At 39.2% G+C, this 20,828-nt stretch overlaps 1 protein-coding gene across 3 annotated transcripts in view; it reads left to right on the top strand.

Moving 5' to 3' along the window:
* The window catches only part of DSCAM (DS cell adhesion molecule), a 487,286-nt gene that overhangs the window by 54,359 nt on the left and 412,099 nt on the right, over positions 1-20,828 (top strand). For all 3 annotated transcript variants that reach the window (XM_074534053.1, XM_074534061.1, XM_074534069.1), the window contains exons 2-3: positions 11,348-11,665; positions 17,252-17,398. In XM_074534053.1, coding sequence (XP_074390154.1) covers positions 11,348-11,665; positions 17,252-17,398 — 465 coding nt within the window. The remainder of the gene's footprint in view (positions 1-11,347; positions 11,666-17,251; positions 17,399-20,828) is intronic.

The raw sequence follows: 20,828 nt of genomic DNA, 5'->3' as shown, positions 1-20,828 counted from the left end.
ATATTTAACCTAACTCTAAATTGTTTCAGCTAAAGGCCATTTCTTCTTGTTCTGTCACTGCATGTCCTTCTATTCTATGTACGCTTAAATTATGTTGGAATATTCTATTCTACCTTGTTTTGCTGTAGTATGTGAGTATGTGGTATGTATTATGTGAGTTACTCTCTGCTTCTGTCAGTCCTGGCTTAATTTTCATGATTAATAGAGCTAAATCACTTTCAGAGCCCATCAGCAATTTCATCATTAAAACAGCAACTCTATACAACTTCTGTTTGCTCTGTAGCAGTGAGACTACTCACATCTGTTGCTGCTGGATGCTTGTGCTGAACAGAAGCAATTGCTATGAGGGTTTTGTGGGTCTGTCCTTCTTTTCCTTCCTCTCTCCTTTTTATTTTTTGGATGTTCACTGAGAGCCATCCCCTGGGTGAGCCAGGCAGCTGTGCCCTCTTCACTCCTGGGCTGGTGCTGGCTTTGGAGCAGGGGAAGGGCTGCCCTGGTTCTGCTGCTGTGACTCAGCCCCAGCCAGCCCTGGTGACATGACAGGCAGGCTGTCACAAGGAATTCACTCACACCCAGGGCTTGTCCCCACAGCTGGAAAAATCCAGCAGGGATTTTAGTGCAGCAAAATGTTTGAGACGTGCTGCGTGCTCTGCAGAGGCTTGAGAGGCCCCACCAAGCAAGGAAATCCAAATGCCAGGTGGATCTGTGGTCCTGGAGGGATTTCTAATCCACATTTCTAGATCCTGCATGTTCTCTCCCTTCAGATTAATGTTCAGGGGTGTGTGTTTTCTTGCCTGTGACTCAGGAATTTCTTCCATTCCTGCATTTTCATGTACCCTGACCTCTTGCTCTGCTGCAGATTTGGGGAATGAGGATTTGTTCTTGCATAAATCACCTGCAGTCAACTTTGAAATGAAAGTAGAATCATGGTGGGGAAGTGGGGGACAGTAAACTTAACACTTTCAGAATGGAAATGCTCTTATATGAAAATATCATATGAAGTTTGATGCAAGAAATGCATCACACAAATATTAAATTTTGTCCTTGATGTGCTGGTGGTGAATTTGGACTGTTAAGACTACAGTTCAACATTTCCTAACTGGAAATCCAGTAGAGTTCAGTGCTACTCATCTCTTTAGCAAATTCTGGAAAAACTCTGTTTTTCAGGATGTGCTACAAAGGTTGCTCTGCTTATTATTCCCATAATGGGCAGGTTTTGCATTTCCCTTTAGCAGGGACTACATAATGTGGTACCTAAATGGGTGTCAGTGTTGGGAATACTGTGCCACCAAAGCTCTCACCTAATTCTCCCTGCATTTTCTTTCAACACCCAGTGTATTTATCAGTGTTTGTGTGATTTCTTACAGTAAAACCTTGTGTTTTGTATTTAAATGCCTGTGGCTGCCAGAATATTTCAGATCCTCCTGCTTGTCCTTTCTGGAGGAGCTCCCCGATGGTGTCTGGGTAGAGGCTGTGCAGGCTCAGCCAAACCCCAAACCTCCATTCTTACCTTTCCCTTGGGGCAATATTATTTCCCCTCAATGCATCCAAGAAAAACACTTTTTCCCCTAAAGTGGCTCAGTGTATGGGAGGAGTGAGACACAACCAGGCATCATCCAGATCTCCCCCTCTGCTTTCCTTTCTCCTTCTCTCCTCTCAGAGCTTTGGAACAGAGCTTTCTTTGGTGTATGTTCAGCCCCATTTTGGATTTACAGAAACTTTTAAGGCAGTCCATTTCCAGCTGTGACAACAACATTTGCATCCAGGTTGTAGATGCAGGAGCGTGTTGAACTTGCCATCATTATACTGAGAACTCCTGCAGGCTTCCTGAGGGCAAAAGTAGCATTATGGAATCATGGAATGGCTTAGGATGGATGGATGGCCATGAAGGCCAGAGCATTTTCTTTTCCTTTAATTTAGTGATATGTAAACAATAATCAGTACATCATGGTGATATTGAAAGAAGTTTAGGAAAAAATATGAGCAGTAACCAATTTATAATACTGCTTCTCATCTTCATTGTAAAATGGAACCATAGAATGCTTTGGGTTGGAAGGGAACTAAAAGCTCATCTCATTCCACCCCTCTGTCATGGGCAGGGACACCTCCCACTGTCCCAGGTTGCTCCAAACCTTGTCCAACCTGGCTTTGAACTCTTCCAGGGATCCAGGGGCAGCCACAGCATCTCTGGGCACCCTGTGCCATGGGCTCCCCACCCTCACAGCAAAGAATTCCCTCCTAAAATCTCATTTAAATCTACTTTCTTTCAGTTTGAAGCTATTTAGCTGATTTCTCTTTTGTAGGCATTCAGGAATGACAGTGGTGTGGAATAATGGAGATGAGAGGTTGAGGTTTAAAAAAATCCCTTGACATTTTGGGGTTTTTCTCCTTCCTCATTTTCCTAGCTGGGTCTTTGGCAGGATTGCTCTGCTGGGAGGTTCACTCTGGCAGTGGGGTTCACTCACTCACCACAAGGAGAGCTCACCCACATGAAAACCCAAAGGATGAGTCCTGTCTCCCAAAGGGATGTCCTGTCTGTTCCCTGCATCCAAATGAAAGAACCTTCATGGCTTGCATGATTGGCAGAGTCTTCCTCTGGGATGTGGGAAAGGTGACAGAGAAGTCACCAGACTGTGATACTCAAAATGGAGCTGACTGCTCCTCTCTAAAACAACCCTCATGGAATTTGTCCATGCGTCCTTCTGACATTTAATTATTTTCACTGAAAATTTAGATTTATTTTTCTTTCATTTTTGTGTGGAAGAGATTTTTTTTTTCTAATTTTTCTCCTTCCTGGACAGGTCTAATAAAACTATGCTCAGCTTTGCTGTTTATTTGTAATACCATGTTGGTCCCATTAGGATGTGAGGTTGGTGGCCATCAGGGCTTTCTCAGAAGCATTAGGTCAATTGCAGCGTTTTAAAGACGAGCCCCAAATTGAAACCTGTTAAATCTCAGGCAATAAAGCCCTAAAAATAATGGCTCTGCTTATGGAAAAAGTGATAATTTTATAAACCAGTTAAAAGGATCTATGCAAATATGGATTAATTCCATTTTTCAAAAACCTAAGACGCATCTAATTATCTTTATTTCTTTCTCATAAAATATTTTTGAGAGAAAAATAAATCTAAGTCTCTTCTCTAATTTCTGTCCCATTGATTTTGGCGTTCTTGCTGTCTGTTCCTTATGATAGGAATGAGTGGAATTGAGTTTTTAGGTTCAAGAAGCACAGATGCATAGTTTTTGCCCATAGATTGACAATTATATGGGTTTTTTTAGTTTGTTTTTTTTGGTTGGTATTTTTTAACCACAAATTATTCCTTTCTAGCTGATTAAAATCTCCCATCACTTGCATTTATTGCATTGTGCACTCCACCAAAACCCAAACTTCTCTCCCTGCCCTGTGAGTTCGTTCTGCTTCTTTTTATGGTCTCACCTGAGAACCTTTTCTTTTAATTGTGGAAGCCTGCTTTGATTTAATGGAAGTTTCTGTCCTCTGAGAATGATAATGCAATGCTGAGTGCTTTTATTCCATAGCGATTATTATTTGTGGGCAAAACCAACCGCATACTTAATTATCCTCATTAGTGGTTCTGATTTTGAAACTGATTCAAATGAGAAACCCTTTGGAATAAAAGGTTGAGCACTGGCACATTGAATCAGAGTAGCAATTTGAAAAAAACCATCATTTTTGTTGGGTTTTTTGGTGGACTTCCAGCAAATTTATATTGTTGAGCCCTAAAGTATTGGCTACCCTTACACAACACATAATATGGGAAATAGTTCAGTATTTTGAGATTTTATACTGTGGGAGAATTGTGCTCTCCTTTGTTGACTTGACTTAAATCTGTTGTGGGTGGTGGTGCTTAACTGGTGTTTTTGTAATTGTATTACCTTAATATCTTCATCTCTTTGCTAATTTTATTTTTAATATCAGATAATTTTAGGCAATTGATTTAATTTTGTTTTCCATGTTAAAGCTATTTTGGTTTTAGCATTCTCTCATAATTCTTCTTTAGGGCTGCTTTCACTCTTCATTTTATTAATTCCTTTTTAATAAGATTTATTTTGGAGTCTGGTCAGAGAATCTTTATTGTTGAAGTTCTTGAAGTTACTTATTCTGCTTTCACCTGAAACTTACTCCTCCTGTGAGCTGTTTTACCCTCCATCCCCTCCAACAATGAGGAATGTTCAATCCCTATCCATTCAGAGGAGCAAAAGAAATCCCTGTCCAGAGTCAGAATCAAAGCCAAAGTTGTAAAAGTACATTTGCTTTCCCCTTGCTCTAATAAAATTTATAATATTTATCAACCTTGTGTGCTAGTCATTAGATAAAACCCCTAGAGGGAGACACGATCACAGATGGATTATTGTAATGCCTCATCACTCTGATCTTTCCACAATAGCTGCAGTAATTTCTCTAGGTCACTTTGCATAGCCTGTTACTGGATAATTGAGTAGTGATAATAACATTCTTGTTTGTAAGTGTCTAATCAGGTTTTGATTCTTTTCAAATGAGCGGGTTTTTTTTCCAGTTCATCAAGGGAAGACGTATTGCAGGAAAAAAGGCCAATTTAGCCTCTTTTTTTTTTCTTAAATCTCTCTTTTAAAATCTCATTCATGGTGATCCATTATAGAATCTTGAAAAAAAAATTAAAAATCATCCTAAATAGTGACACAGCCCATCAGCATTGCACCCTCCCACCCACCCAGGCTCTCTCTCCCTCCCTGTGCTCTGCAATGAGTAATCAGCATATTTGTGATTGCATTTGTAATGTTTCTACTGCTTTGAAAGGCACAGCAGTGCATTCAGAAATGTTTCATTTATCAGTTCTGTGTGTGTGTGTGTGTTTATGCAAAAAAGATTATCTTAGTATACTGTATTGTTTGGATGTCAACAGGGTAATTAACCTGTAGTGTGATCCTGGTAATTCAGTTTCCTTAAATATAATTTGTTGTTTAGATGGCTTCAGCCATTTTCCTACAAAAGTTGGCTTGGGTTTATTTTTTTTTTTTGTCTGCTTTTTAGATTAATTCCACTAAATTGTCTTACAAGATATTTGTATTTACAGTGAAAAATCAATATTTTATTTTCCTCTGTTAGGGAGGACTTCAATACTTTTCGCTGACCATATGAAAAATGAGGCTTAAATTCTCACTTTAAAAATGTTTTCAATGGTTTTGCCATAATTGGGTCTTTTCTTCTCTCTAGGTGTCTACCTCACAGGCATATGCTTTTAATGACTGTGGTCACAATGATGTTTTCTTGCCGGCTTTTACCCTGATTTCAGGGCAGTGAAAAAGGAGCTGTGTGGCTGATAGCAGAGATGTGAAATCCTGAGGAGTTCCTTGAGTCTTAACATCCTTCTGACTCCCACCTGTCTTGCCACCTTCTTCTTCCATTTTGCCAAACAATCTCTGTTATTTAATCTCTTCCCTGTCCTCTTTTGGGGATGAAAGGGAACATCTGGTGTGGCTCTTGGGGATGATCCTGTGCAGAGCCAGGAGTTGGACTTGATGGTCCTTGAGGGTCCTTTCCAACTCAGGATATTCTGAGATCTTTGTCCTTTCTTTGCCCTGATTTTACTAAATATTTTTAGGCGCCACCTCCTGCACCAAAACAAAATAAAATTTTGAAAAACCAAACCAAAAAACCAAAACAAACCCCCAAACCAAAAGAACTTTAAAAAAACCCCTATTTTTGGATTTTCTGAAGGAAAAGGCTTCTTCCAGAAGGCATGTAGGACATTGATATTTTATTGTTTTTCTTAAAGTTCAACTACAGCTTGATGAGCTGATAAGATTACACAAGTTCTTAGTCCTTAAACCTCTTAAGGGAATGTGTCTCATCCTGCTTGGCATCTGTTGGCAAAAGTTTTTCTGGAATGTGCTGTCCCATCATGGTAAAAAGGAATCCCAGGTGTCTGCCATTCCAATTCAGCACTAGGAGCTGAGACTTTATTAAATACTGTCATTTCTTTCCTTTATCTTTCTATTTTTATTATATTCCTTGGGTTTGCTTCTATGTTTCTTGTGTTTAGACAGCTGTATTTAAAAAAATTACTATTGAAGGTGGCACATATATATCCAATAAATCTGAAAGAAAACTTGGTTGTTGCCCAGTTCCTCAATCACAACATCATTAAACAGAAAAAGAGAGGGAACATTGATATCCAAAGCTGTGGCAAACCTGAAGTTCCACTGTAACACAGTTCAGGCTGTTTCTACAATCTTGCTGTAGTGCAGGAGTGCAGTCAACTGCTTAATTGCATAATTTATCTTTTCTGTTTTGATTTTTATTTTATCTAAATAATCTCAGTGGTCTCTTGGCTCCAGACTTTCACTTTGATTCATATCTTTTAATTTATCTATATAAATATTTCATGCTGGATTTGATTAATCAAATGGATGAGAAATAATTTTTCCCTTAGTTTGAAATTGTTATTCATTTAAAACCAAACTTTCCACTTGCAAAGACATTACAGGAACAGCATTTAGTCCTTGAAAAGGGTACAGAAGGTGAATTAAATATAAGTATCAATTAATTGTTCAGAGACATTTTATTCATATTTTTGAGTGTGGTGAATGGCCTCTCAACCAAAAGGATTTCAGTTCTTCCAAGAGCTGAAGAGAAAAATGGGGCTTCAAATGGCCAATTGCAGAATAGGGGAAGAGAGCATTGGGAGAACATGAGGCCCAAGAAAACAACTTCAAAGTCACACAAGTGTTATTTAAACTTACTAAAAGATGAAAGAGCACATGATAAAAAGGAATTATGTACAGCACTGAGGCTCAGCATTGCATTCTGCCACTGAGTTGAACAGATACAAAAATTTCTTTTGTTCCATGAAAGCTGCAGGAAAATTTTCACTTTTGGCATCTTTAGGGTAAAGGTTCTTGGAGCTGAAACAAAGTGAAGGGGAAATATTGTGGAGGAAGGGTGTGGTGGTACCAGTTGTGGGTTTCTCTGGGTCTGGATTGAAGGCACTTGAGATGGTGTTTCATGTTCACATTCAGGTGTTTATTATTTCTTATCAGTAAAACAGTCTCACTGCTGTGAGTTCTGCAGCTTTTCATTAGAAGGCACAAAATGGCAACAATCTCTTGTTCCAAGGGCTTTTAAGACTGAACTATCCAATGAAGAACTGACACCTGGATTATTTTCCCTTTTACCCCAGTAACTGATCCCAAAGGGCTGCAATGGGGACTTTTCTGCCCAATTACAAAATACCACCCAAACCCATGGAGAAGGAGGAAGAAGAAGCATGAAGAAGAAACCCAGGATGACACCCTGTGCCCTCCATCTTGCTTCCATCCACAGCATACTAAAAACCACAAAACCTCAATTTCTCACCAAGTGATACACCTGCACTGCTCTCTATAATCTATTTCACACTTTTGTGGATTCTGGTCTATCTTGAAGTTTAGGAAACTTTCTCCATGGATGAGGGTCAGAGTCAGTGCTGCCCTGGGGGTTAGGGCATCCCAGAGCAGACAGAGAAATATTCCCTGTGCCCTGGGTTTCCACAGATGGGAAGAGGACAGATGGTTTCATGGCTTTTGCATTTCTTATCTCTTTGTTGGTGCTGATCCCTCCTTGTCAGCAGAGCCCACATGGGGCAAGCCCAAGCTGGATGGATGCAGTGCTGTCATTTAAATGTAGGATTTTCTCTCTCACACCTTGATGTCACACCTTTCTGCCCAGGAAACAGGAGGATTGAGAAACAGCAGTTTCAGCCTGGTTTACTTTGTGAAGCCTTAACAGGAATATCACAGGAGGTATTGGCCAGGTCCTTGTAGAAGGCCTTCAGTGCTCATCATGCTCAGACCTGGAGGAGTGACCTGCCTGAGAGAAAAGGCCACCTCTGTAAAAACAAAAAAATTACTCCATTCTCAGCTGTGCCAACAGCTACAGGTGTTGGAAATGCCAAACCCAGCCTAAATGTTCCTGGCTGTGTGTCCATCCTGGTTCCACCTGCCCAGCCTGGCTCTCAGTGCTCAGTGTCCCTGGCTGGGGGAGATCAGCTCACAGCCCCACAGAGCAGCTTGTAAAGAATCATTTAAGCTGAAAAGAGATCTCTCAAGTGCCAACAGAAATTTTGCATCTGGCTGATGTATTCAGCACTTTGCTAAGCGCAGCAGCCCTGTCTCCCCTGAAAATCAGGATGAATTTCCTTGGCTGTAATGCTTTGTCAGTTCCCCTTATCGCTTCACATACTTGAGAGTAAGGAATACTGATTGAACTTGCAAAACATTTATCCACCTCCCATCTCCCTCCCTCTCTCCCCTCTATTTTTCCCTCCCCCATACCTCTCTCCTCATTCTTGCAGGAGTGAGATCCTGGCATCTATTGAGCCTTAGAATCCAGAAGTGCTTCTTGTCCTTTGATCCGATAAACTGTTGATGTTCTCCTTTATCCACTCAACCAAGGACACAAATCTCTGCCTTCCTGCCCCAAAGTGCTTGCAGGTGCAGATTGTTTGTCACCTTTTCATTCCTGAGGTGCAGCCTTCCTCTTGTTTCCCTCCAGAATTATTGGTTTGGTAATAAATAACCCTCATTAAGGAAAAATCTTTTCTTCCTTTTCTTCCCTTACACTGTGAAATGATGTGATCTCTGTCCAGGCCAAGTGCAGTCACTCAGCTGCAAGAGTTTTCAGTTCAGCCTTGGATGTTATTTTCTCTTCTATGATTGCCTTTTATTTTTTTTCCCATTCTTCAGGTATTTCTCTTTGCTGTTTTATTTCCATAACTTTCATCAGTTTCCCTGACCACTCTCCCTTGCAACTCTTAATCTGAGCTGCTTCTCCTTTCTGAAAAACACAGTGTTTAGTTGGCTCATATTCTGTCATTAAGTAACATATAATTAATTACACATCATCTTTGACTTGTCTCAGCTTCAATTATGTTTCAATAAATCACTTTTTCTGTCATTCAGCTAATCCCTTTCTTCCTACAGAATGTTCAGGAGAAATATCTTTTTAATAAAAGCTTCTGAAATCCCATTTTTGTCATTGGATGTCTCCAACGTGGCTTACACAGTGAATTCCACCACAAAAAGCATCTGGGCTGTCAGCACTGTGTATAAGTGTGTGTATCACAGCACTGTGATTATTTTCCAGGGATCTTGGTGTGTTTGTGGCTGCCATTAGGATGAATGTGCAGCAGATGCTGGGTTAAAATGAAGCACTATTATACTGGCTGATGGATGCAAAGTTTGTCAAAAGTAGGGAAAGCTTCTACAGGGGATACAAAGCAGCTGGAAAAATTCATTGTTATGTGCTGCTAGTGTGAGTCTCTAGTTCAGCTGTGCTGTGTTTGGTGTGGAAGTTACATTCTATGGAAGTGTCAAACAGAGTTCTGATATGCTCTATTTTTATGGCATTCATAATTTGGTATTTACCTCTTTGTTCTTGGCCAGGAAATCTACTGGATTTGCTTGAATATCTGCTAAGAAGCAGCACAGCACAATAAAAGCTGGCAAATGTGAACTGTGTTTATTACTTCCACGTGATTCTCTTGTTGGCCAATGGAAATTTAAATGCCCCGTTGATTGTTTCATTTGTATTTGCAGAGAAAAGCTTGTACAGCAGATGAACAATGCTAAATTGTTTTTTTTTTCCCACTTCTCTATTATGTTACCAACAATAGTGTTCTCTGCTTCAAAGTACAACTATAATTAGAAATGTGATTATGTAAAAGTGGCACCATCTTATTCACTCCTTCTGAATGAGGATTCAGCTTCTTCCTGTGTTTAGTCCTTTTGTGCCTATTTTTGCTTTCCAGATGCCTGAGTTCCCCTTGGGATTGCACCCACTAGGTGGAATTTATCTTGCAGGGGATTTATTCTGTGCTGGCACCTGCCTCATCCAAATGCAGGAGCTCAGTTCCAGAGTTAAAATTTCTTCTTTCTGAAGCTCCAAGTGCCTTTCAACCTTCTCTGCGCCACTCATTTATCTGCCTCATGCCAGGCATCTTTCCCTATTGGAGAGGTGTCTCTCTTTTTTAATTTCCAGGGATTCCCAGAGCCAGTTTTGCTCTCCTTTGAGTCTCTCCTGATTGATATTTAGAATAAACACCTTCCCACCTTGTTGCTTTGTAAATTATCAAAAAAGAGAAGAAAAAAATTGTCTATTTTGTGTTCCAAACTATCATAAAATGCAGTGGCAGTTAGACAAGAGAGTTCCTGGCTTAGCATTGGGATTGCAAGTTCTTTCTGCAGGATTAAAGAATCCATCTTGTGCAAATGAAGGCTGCCCTGAAATCTGCCTCATGTCCTCCAGTGGGGTCACCTTTTCAAAAACTGACCCCTTACCAGCCTTGCTTTAGAGAATCCTGTCAAAATCCACTTCATTCATGATATAATGAAACATTCAAGCCTCTGTGTTTGTGTCAAGCAAAACTGACCATTCTTTTAAATACAAGTGAGCACTATATGCAAATGCAAATCAGATTGATAGTATTGGAATTTATCCTACCATTTATCAGAAAACAAAAATCATGTGTTAAGCTTATCAGCTCTCCAACAGAGTTTAGGAAGGTACTTCAGAGAAAATGTTGGGGGACTTTTAAACCACTTGGAGACTTCAGTCCCTCCAGTGAGAGCTGAATAGCCCATGGCAGAAGTGGTTAATCTTGTGCTCCGACTAATATTGGCTCTTTCCAGTGATGCAGATTCTTCAGTTTAGGGCTGGGAGTGGGACTCCATGGAGTCACGTGGGTGGCAGAACCAAGATTGTCATAGGCACCTGGGTATAGAGGTCTTTGCTAGAAAGACTTGGCCAAATGATATAAAGCATTTACTAAGCTGTATCTGTATTAAGTACAGACATGTGTTACTATTAAGGAGTTATGGGAATTTCTTTTCACTGTTTGCTCAGTTCTTTTTATAACTTTATAAATAATTTTTGCCTTGGGAAGACTGTAATGATAAATTTAGGGATGCTAACAGAAACTGCCTGTGTTCCAGGCAGAAATTTAGTCTCTGGAATTTCATAAAGGCAGACTACTGATAGATTTTTGCAGGCTGTAGGAGGAGTGCTGCCTCAGCAAGTGCGGAAGTGAGCAGATCTGTGTCCGAAACACCAAAAGGGATTTCTCATTTTACTTTTGGGTGCAAACCACTTACTGTGTTTAACCTGGCGGTATTATCTTTGAAAACAAGAAACATTTTATTATTTTATTTATTTATTTTATTAAAATAAAATAAATCATCATCATCCAGATTAGCTTTGATTACCTTCCCTGGGCGTCGCGTTTAACTTGGCGTCGCTGTCGAACCGCGTCGCGCGCTTCCGAAATTCCTCAGGTTTTCAAGGTCTGTTCTTTTTTCTTCTTGTCTTTTACAGTTTTCAGTGAAGAGCTACACGCCAGTCTCTACTTTGTCAATGCATCTCTGCAAGAGGTAGTGTTTGCTAGCACCACAGGGACTCTGGTCCCCTGTCCAGCAGCGGGGATCCCCCCGGTGACGCTCAGATGGTACCTAGCGACGGGCGAGGAGATCTACGATGTCCCAGGGATCCGCCACGTCCACCCCAATGGCACTCTCCAAATCTTCCCCTTCCCTCCTTCAAGCTTTAATAACTTAATCCATGATAACACTTACTATTGCACAGCTGAAAATCCTTCAGGGAAAATCAGGAGTCAGGATGTTCACATTAAGGCTGGTGAGTTGAATTTTTTATTGGATTCACACAGGATTGAGGAGGGAGGAATGTGGGTGTTTCAGAGAGCAGATATCAGTCAAGAGAGGTTGGCCAGAAGTGTAACCTCTAAACTTTCAACAATATTAAGTATATCATGAATCCTCTCCTCTCCTCTCCTCTCCTCTCCCTCTCCCTCTCCCTCTCCCTCTCCCTCTCCCTCTCCCTCTCCTCTCCCTTTGAATTACTTTGGTGCTGGAAAGTTAGCTTTCCAAATATCAGTTGAGCACAAATATAAGGAGAAACAAAATGATAATCAAACCAACAATCAAACCATGCTTGCACATTAAAGAACTGTGTGAGAAGAAGATGGATTTTGTACATGGGCCGGAAGAGAAGAGGAATGACTGGCCTAAGATCACAGCTCTCCTCATTTGTTTGTGGTCACTTGTGCTTTGTTTTAAGAGAGAAATTTGTGTTCCCTGCAATGATTCAGAAGCTGATGTGGCTCCACGGGCAGTGCTTTCTCTTTAAGCTAAAATATGCAAATGAGCAGGATGGTTTTGCATCAGTTTTCTGTACTGACTGGGTCAGCCAGTGGGGAATTACAGAGGGATCAAAATCAGGCCTTTTGTTACAACACACAAACATGATTGCACAGCTTTTGAAGATTTTGGTCTGTCTTCTTCAGTTAATTAGAATATTCAAACAAACAAAAAAATAGTCTGGGAGATGACCCTTGGCCAATGCAAATCCTTGGAAGCTCTTTGTTTTTGGTGGAGCTATGCTTGGCTTTTCTCAGAAGAGAAAAACCTTTCCTCTGGAGATTTGTCTTCACAGGAGTTTCACAGGGGAAAAATAAACTCTGAAGAGTTAACAAGTAGATTTGCCTGAGACTTTCTTTTTAAATAATAAAATGCACTCTCTTCTTCTTAACAATAAGTTAACATTCAGAGATCTGTAGTTTGTAGGCAGCTGGGAAGGAAGAATAAAAACCAGGTTTCCATAAAATTTGTGTCTCATTAAAATTTTAGTCTAGGAAAGTGGGTTTTCTTGCACAAGAAGCATCCAGTAGAAGCAAGTTATCATGTTGCATATATGGGGAGTTCTATGATGGTCTGTGCTTCTTATGAAATTATTTAGTTGTCCATAAAAAAACCAAAAACTTGAAAATCAAAGATTCATACAAACACATTGTAACCAACTTTATGTTTAAAACTCCATTCTGGTTTTTGAGCTTTTGGTTTTACTGTCATGGATTTGAGGGCAAGTTGTCTGGTAGAATTATATTTAGAGACGACATAGTGTTTATTTTTGTCTTTTCTGGATTTGTTAATGTGTCTGCATTTTGAACATCTTTTGGGCAGTATTTTTTTCCAGGATTGTTTTCCAATTTTTACATTTTTTAGATAAAATAATGGGGTGGTACAAAGGAGGCTAAAATTTGCAGTGCTGCTGGCTAAGGCTCTGAGCTGGTGTTCATTTAGGTGTCAAACATTCATCCATGGAACTCCAAAACAAGATTTCTCCCTCTGCTTGAGAAATGAACCTTGCAAATAAAAAAAGGGCCTTGGAAAAGAACTTTGCTGTTGGCAGTGTAGGTGCTTGGCTCAGAAGTTAATGACTCCTCTTTTTTTGCCAAGTCATAAATGCCCCCTTTACCTCTTTCCTTTTCTTTTGTAACCTTTTACCCCATTTCCACTAATTCCCAATTTAACTCAATTTCTCAGTTAATCAGAGGTTTGGATAACAAGTTCCCTTCCTTCACATGAGGTGATGCTGAGTGTCAGAGCTGTCCCTGTGCCTGATGGCAGGCCACAGCTACCAGTGAGAATCTTTTCCAAGGGCTGTGCAACCTCTCAATCACAGGAAAACAAAATTTGGAGAGTCCTCTGTGCATGGCAGTGCACTTTATGCTCAGAGAGGAAACCCTGCGCTGCTCAAATTTGAAATTAGAAACTTAATTTCTTTATGTAGTGCTCGCAAATTATTTCTGTTCATGTGAAATCTGAAAAATATTTCAGACTGGCATGAATTAACATGATTTCGTTTTTCCTAATTTCCTGCTTCCAATGCACTCCAACAGCAATTGGTTTCCTAAGAATACAGAAGAAATCAGTGGACAATCTGGTCATAGCACAAAGACATATATGGTTCTGCACATTTCTCAAAGCTTGAGAAAGTCTGGAGCTCATTTAACCCTTTTCCCAGGAATTTGGGCAGCAGATACAATAATTCCAGCTCACAGATAATTGTAATTGTGGTTTTGCATGTAATTTGGGATATAGTGCAACCAACATTCCCAAACTCCTCTCAAAAAATCATAACCCCCAGCCTGGACACCCAAACCTAATCCTTTTAGTTTGTTTTTGTTTTTTTTTTTTTTTTTTCTTAAGCAAAGGTTGATATTCTCATATAAATTAATGGCCTGAGGACTTGGGATTTAAAAAAAAATATAGAAAAAGTAAAAATCAGCAATTTATTCATGGAAACTGTCAAACCTATGATTTGGAAATCGCTGAGGAGCCTCATAAATCATAATAATGTAAATTTTTTTAAGCAAGGACATGAATAAACTTCTTTCCAGTTTTTGTGCCCCACATGGTTTCTGTGTCAGATTTTATTGACAAGATCAGTTGGGCAGATTTTCAAAGTGGCCAAGTTTCACTATAGGACATGAAATAACACAACATGAACATGCTGCTTCTTTAAAGGTTAAAAGCACTTTTTAATTTCTGACTCCAACATTTATAGATTTCTAAAAGTGACACTGGATTAGAGGGTGACAGTGCCACCTCTCCAATGACACTGGACAAACCAACAGTCCATCAAATTTCTCTTCCTCCATAAAAGAATGCAAAATAATAAGTTATTTACAGAAAGTGTGTGAAATATTCATTACAAGAATGTAAACATCAGAAAGCTTAGAAAATCTTAAAAAATCAAAGCAACAGCCAAGTGCTCTGAAAAGTGCAAACACTTTCAGCAGTGAGTTGGGGTATTGCTGCTGAACAGGCCTTTCCTGGGAATGGTGGCTGGAGCAGGAGCACAGACACAAATCAGCCTCGTTAAGATGATCCATGTGCCATTCCCTGGGTGTAGAACAAGGTCAGGGAACTGCTTCACCACAGGGCAGCCAATGCTCTAAAGTCACTGCATTAAAAGTGCTTTTAATGTCAGTTTAACAATCATAACAGGGCTAAGAATCCTAACCTTTGATTAGAAATCAGTTATTCCCTTTTAAAAACCAGCAGTGTCTATATTGTAATAGAAAATTTATATTTTTCCTTTTAAAAAAGATATTTCATTTTTAATTAAACTTACTTATTTTTGGTTAGGTCTTCTATACGTTACATTGTTATAGCAATGTTTGGGATGGAGAACGTCAATCTTACTTTCTGCAGTGGTAACAATGGACCTGAAAATTTGATGCTGTTTGTGTTTTGAAGACTGTGGTTACATTTCATTACTCTGCCATTTTTTTCTTGAAATACATCCTAAGTGGGGCAGATATTTGGAAGTTCCAGTGCTGCTGATGTTTAGAAACACTTTTGTAAACTCTGAAAAGAACTTACTGAGTTTTCAGCTGGAATCAGTGGGGCTAAATGTATTTGTATAAGAGCTTGGTAGTTTGTGGACAGGAAATGTGGGCAAGAAATGTCCCTGTAATGTGGCAGCTCAGCATTGCTGTTCTTCCCAATAACTTTTACCCTCAGGCAGATGCAGGTCTCAGGCACACTGAAATGTCCAGTGCACTCATCTCTGTTCTCATTGAAATGGTTTCTTTTGGCTCTGGTGATTCCTTTTTTTGCACCTTGACCTTGTGTTCCATGGAGAATCTTTGTTGTGCTTGTCTGTCCTGTCTCACCCTCTCACTTGCTGTAGGAAACATCTCTCTCTACTCTCTCCTCCCACCTTCTCCATGAGCTCACAGAAATGCTCATCCCTCACTCTTCATGGAATTATTTCAGGATTTGCCTTCTTTCCATTCTCCTACACAGTGCAACTTCATCTCATCCCAACATCATCAGTATGGTGTGGTGGGAATGATTTTTCCAGTTGTGCTTTTATCCTCCTTGTCCATCCAGCTGTTCTTTTTTTCTCTTATTCCATTAAATTAATTCTTTCAGACTCAAGACAAATACTATGCTGATTCTAAACATTTTTTGAATCATGTTAGATTTTATTATAACATTTTTTTTTAAAATACAATTGTGGTTTTGTTTCTGGGATTTTTTCTCCCATTAAGTGATCTCTTTCTGGTCAATCAAATGTAGCTCTCTTCTTATTCTAATTTCTGCATGTTCCTAACACACATTTATTTTTTTGTCTCTGTCACCTCCATCGATTTTCTCCTTTGGTTCTCACTTCTTCAAAATCCTTAATGGCACTGCCTTTCCCTTCTCCCCTCTGGATGTCCAGTTCTCACGCAGCACCTGCATGTACCTCCGTGCTCTTTGAGAAAGCACAAAACCCTTTGTGAAGGGAAATGTGGCTGGGGAAGTTGCACAAGTTACATGAAACATAACATCATTTATCCACATAAATATGCAGGTCCTACCCCAGACTCCCAGAATTAGGTGAGGAAAGAACACAGAGTAAGAGATGCAGATGTTGAGGAAACAAAAACTTTGGGAATGTGTTGTCTTGTTTTTTAAGTTCTTCTAAGCCTTCTGATGTTTACATTCTAGTAATAAACTTTCCCTTTTTTCTGTAAATACTTATTCTTTTGCATTCTTTTCTGAAAAATCAAAAATTTAATAAACTGTTGGTTTGTCCAGTGTCATTGTAGACGTAGCACTGTCACCCTCCAATCCACTGTCACTTTTGAAAACCTATTGAGAGGAATAGTGGATTTGTCTTTACAAACAAGCTGTGTGTCTGCTGGTAGATAAAACTAGCACTGGGAGATAAAAGAAACAATGGGAAGGATTCTACTGATGGATGGATGAATGGAAAAAGATATTTGCTTTTACAAATCAACTTTCGGTTTGCTGATAAACAAAACTAGACATTGAGAGATGAAAGAAACAATGAGGAAGAAAAACTCCTAAATTCCACAAGAATTAAAAATTAAAACGGAGGGTTGTAAATTAGAGGGAAATCTTTGGGAAATCTGTGGTATCAAGCATTCTGGGCAGTCTGTACCTCTCAAGTACCTCACCTAATGGGGAAAGAGAGAAGGGAAAAGTGGCTGGGATATTGGGATAAAAAGGAGGCTGTGTCCTCCAACACTTTGAGAGATCCCAGGGGAATGCCCCATGGCCTCTCCCTTTATTCAAATAAAGGAAAAGGACTCTTCTGTCTCCTTTTTGGACATAAACCTCTGGTGTTTTTTGTGGATTAATTTTCCCAACACTATAAATGTTAAAGTCAGAAATTAAACACCTTTCTTTTTACCTTAAAAATTCCAGTATCCACATTGTTTTATTCCGTATCCTATAACAACAGGAATGCTTTTGTATCAACTTGTAAGTGTGCGCCATTCCCTGAGACGAGAGCTCCCAGCCTGATTCTGGGGGCACTTTGCAAGGCTGAGGCAGTGGGTGAGGTGTGGGGCTGCAATTCCTGTACCAATTTCTGTAACAAAGGCTGCTCTTGTCCCTGCAGTTTTACGGGAACCCTATACAGTCCGTGTGGAGGACCAGAAAGCCATGAGAGGCAATGTAGCAGTGTTCAAGTGCATTATCCCCTCCTCTGTGGAGGCATACATCACTGTTGTCTCATGGGAGAAAGACACAGTCTCGCTTGTCTCAGGTAGGCTCTCATGGCTTTTTATTTTTGTTTTTCCCAGCTGGCAATGGCAGAGATGTATTGTATTTGCAGAGTGCCTGACAACAGAAGGAATGATGGATCTGACTCCATGTTCTCAGAGGGTTAATTTATTGTTTTATGGTATAATATTAAAGAATACTAAACTATACAATACTAAAGAATACAGAAAGGATATTTACAGAATGCTAAAAAGATAATAATGAAAACTCGTGACTCTTTCCAGAGTCCCAACACAGCTTGGCCCCAATTGGCCAACAAGTGAAAACAACTCACACCAATGAATCCAATGAAACAATCACCTGTGGGTAAACAATCTCCAAACACATTCTACATGAGCACAACACAGGAGAAGCAAATGAGATAATATTGTTTCCCTTTTTCTCTGAGTTTTCTCAGCTTCCCAGGAGAAAAATCCTGGGCAAAGGGATTTTTCAGAGAATGTGAATGTGACAGAGATGTTTCCTGTTTCTTTTTTCCTTCCAAAATGCCTGATGTTTGCTTTGGCTCAATTATAAATGAGTGGGATGTCATCCTCCCAGTAATGTATTTCACTTCAGTGTTGCTGCATCCTTGTGACTCTGTGTATGTGACATGAAGGCTTCAGACAGCCCGGCTTTTCTAGGCTGCTTGAGGGGAAAATAACATGGTTTTTCTTTTATACCAGACATAAAACCAGCTTTCGGGTGCTGTGGCAGTGGGTTTGCATTTTAACTTTGATAGAGAGCTCCTGCATGCCAAGAAAATTTGAGTGTCATAAACATGTGCTGGGTTGTAATTGTTTTTAGTGGTGATGTTACTCATGGATTAGAAGAAATCCTGGGTCTAAATGAGTTTGGTTATGTTTAAATGAGGTATGTAATCAATATTTATAGTTTCGTAGCGTTTTAATCCCAAATATCTTCACAGATAACAGTGGAGGCTTAAAAACTGCTATAAGCTGAACATATTGAAGTGAAAAAATCTGTAGTAAAGCAGTTACAAGCATTAATCTATTTACTGACAGAGGGAGAAAATGTGAGGCATTGTTCAGGAATTTGGGCAAAGAAAATCTAACATTTTAAGCATACATATTGCAAGAAATTCATGGGAGAACAAATAGGTAGGAGAAATATTTTCAGTATAGTACATATCTGAATTATATATAATGCAGAGTGCAGCTGTTGTTGCACATACAAATGATTTATGTGTGCAGAAATTGGAAATGTATTGTTCTAGGGCTGTGCAGAATGGGAAAAATAGTTTGAGTTAAATGTTGTACAGTCTACTCAGGAATATGTTTGTGTTTATGATGCTCAAGCATGTGGAAATGTTCCTGTACACTCCTCAGTACATTAATAATTTTTATTTTATGGAAAATTGTGTCATTGATGGCAATATTGTGTCATCTATATGGCTCATATTATAGATTTAATTTCTCTCCATGTTTTATTGATTCCTGACATCACCTTGAAATATTTTCCTCAAAAATTATAATTCAAAGAAATTTCTAAGCATTTGGTAGATATTTAAAAGCCATGTAATTGATGATCAGTTGTTCTATGTTGCACTGTCTAAGCTTGGTAATTTCACTTCCTTATTATGGTTTTGGATTTTGATAATATCATAATTTTTGTCATTGAGCAACTGCAGCTGGGTGTGTTTGCACAGAGGTCTGGAATATTTGAATTACTGGACTCACCAGCACCTCAGCCAATACAGAGTTGTATTTAGATGCAAAAAACACAGGCTTTCCATTATTTTCTATATATTGATGCAGAATTATGCTTAAGGTTCTCTAAACTATGATTGCAACTATTTAACACAACAGTGGATGGATGTGTTTATTTTGCTTAGTCTTAAAATAATCTGCTGCATGGTGCATGTACATCTGTAGGTGTGAGTCTTGGCTGGAGGAAAAAACATTAATTTCTTCATGATTAACTACCTTAATTTTTTTTCTAAGTTTAATCATTCCTGTTATAAAAAAATATGCATGTTTTCTGTGGAAGCATAGGCTGAGAGGACACAATCTGAATTCCTTCTACCTCTGTGATATCTGAGAGTGGCTCAATCCTACCTTCACCCTGGAATCAGGAGTAGGGGATACCCAGATCTCTGTAATTTCCTTTTTAGGGGAAAAATATGGCAGCTCTTCAAAACATCATGGCTGCCACTTACAGATTATTTATTTTTTATTAGCTTTTATTGGTTTTAATTCCAAATTTTGGGGAGATAAAACTGTGTTATAACATTTAAATATATAGATGTAAATCTATTTTTTTTCCCTTAATGCACCCTCTGACAATGGTTACGAGGCTACAATCATTAAAAATCTATTACAAACTTTAGCAAGTTTCTTATTATCTCACAATCCCTCAATTCTGCAGTTGGGCATTTAAATGAAAATAAAGCATAGTTCATTAGAACAGATGCTATAAAAAACCCCATTTACTGTTTTTTTGTTTTTTTTTTAGTGTGCAAGACATGATTCTTTGGTCTTGCACTCAGGAAAGTATTGGAAGTTATTAAGTATTGGAAAATATCAAGTTCTCATTTATTTTCTTCTTTAATTTTTTCTAAATATCTGATTTATTGGTTATTCATTAATATCTTCAAAAAGGAGAGCCAGCTTGAGGGAAAACCTCTACAGTAAAAGGAACGAATATAATAATAGTTATAATTAAAATTATATATATATATATGATAATATGTAATATATTATATATTATAGTTATATAGTTATAAATATATTTGAGAGTGATACTTATCATGGTTTGAAGAGGACAAGGTTTTTGGGGGGGGAAATGGTAGTATTTACTTGAAAAGTAAGAAAAACAAAGTGGGAAAAGAAAGTGTGTGAGTGGTGAGGATAAAGATGAGAACATTTTCTGAAGGGAGCTGACAAGAAAGATGGGGAGAGACTTTTTACCAGGGATGGAGTGACAGGACAAAGGGGAATGGCTTCAAATTGTTAGAAAGCAGGTTTAGACTGGATATTAAGGAGAAATTCTTTAGTCTGAGGGTGGTGAGTGCTTGGAACAGATTGTCCAGAGCAGCTGCTCTCTCTCTTTTCCTTCCTTCCTTCCTTCCTTCCTTCCTTCCTTCCTTCCTTCCTTCCTTCCTTCCTTCCTTCCTTCCTTCCTTCCTTCCTTCCTTCCTTCCGCCCCTTCCGCCCCTTCCGCCCCTTCCGCCCCTTCCGCCACTTCCTTCCGCCACTTCCACCACTTCCTTCCGCCACTTCCTTCCTTCCTTCCGCCACTTCCTTCCGCCACTTCCTTCCTTCCGCCACTTCCTTCCGCCACTTCCTTCCTCCCTCCCTCCCTCCCTCCTAAAAAAAAACCCAAAAGCACAATGTTTTTACTTTTCTAGGTCAAAAATATCCTGCCTTTTTAGAAAGAGAGTTTTAGAAGAGTGTCCTTTTATTGAAACTGTA

The sequence above is a fragment of the Zonotrichia albicollis genome, chromosome 2, assembly GCF_047830755.1.
Source record: "Zonotrichia albicollis isolate bZonAlb1 chromosome 2, bZonAlb1.hap1, whole genome shotgun sequence".
In the NCBI taxonomy this organism is placed as follows: Eukaryota; Metazoa; Chordata; class Aves; order Passeriformes; family Passerellidae; genus Zonotrichia; species Zonotrichia albicollis.
This window is presented reverse-complemented; position numbering and strand designations above follow the sequence as displayed.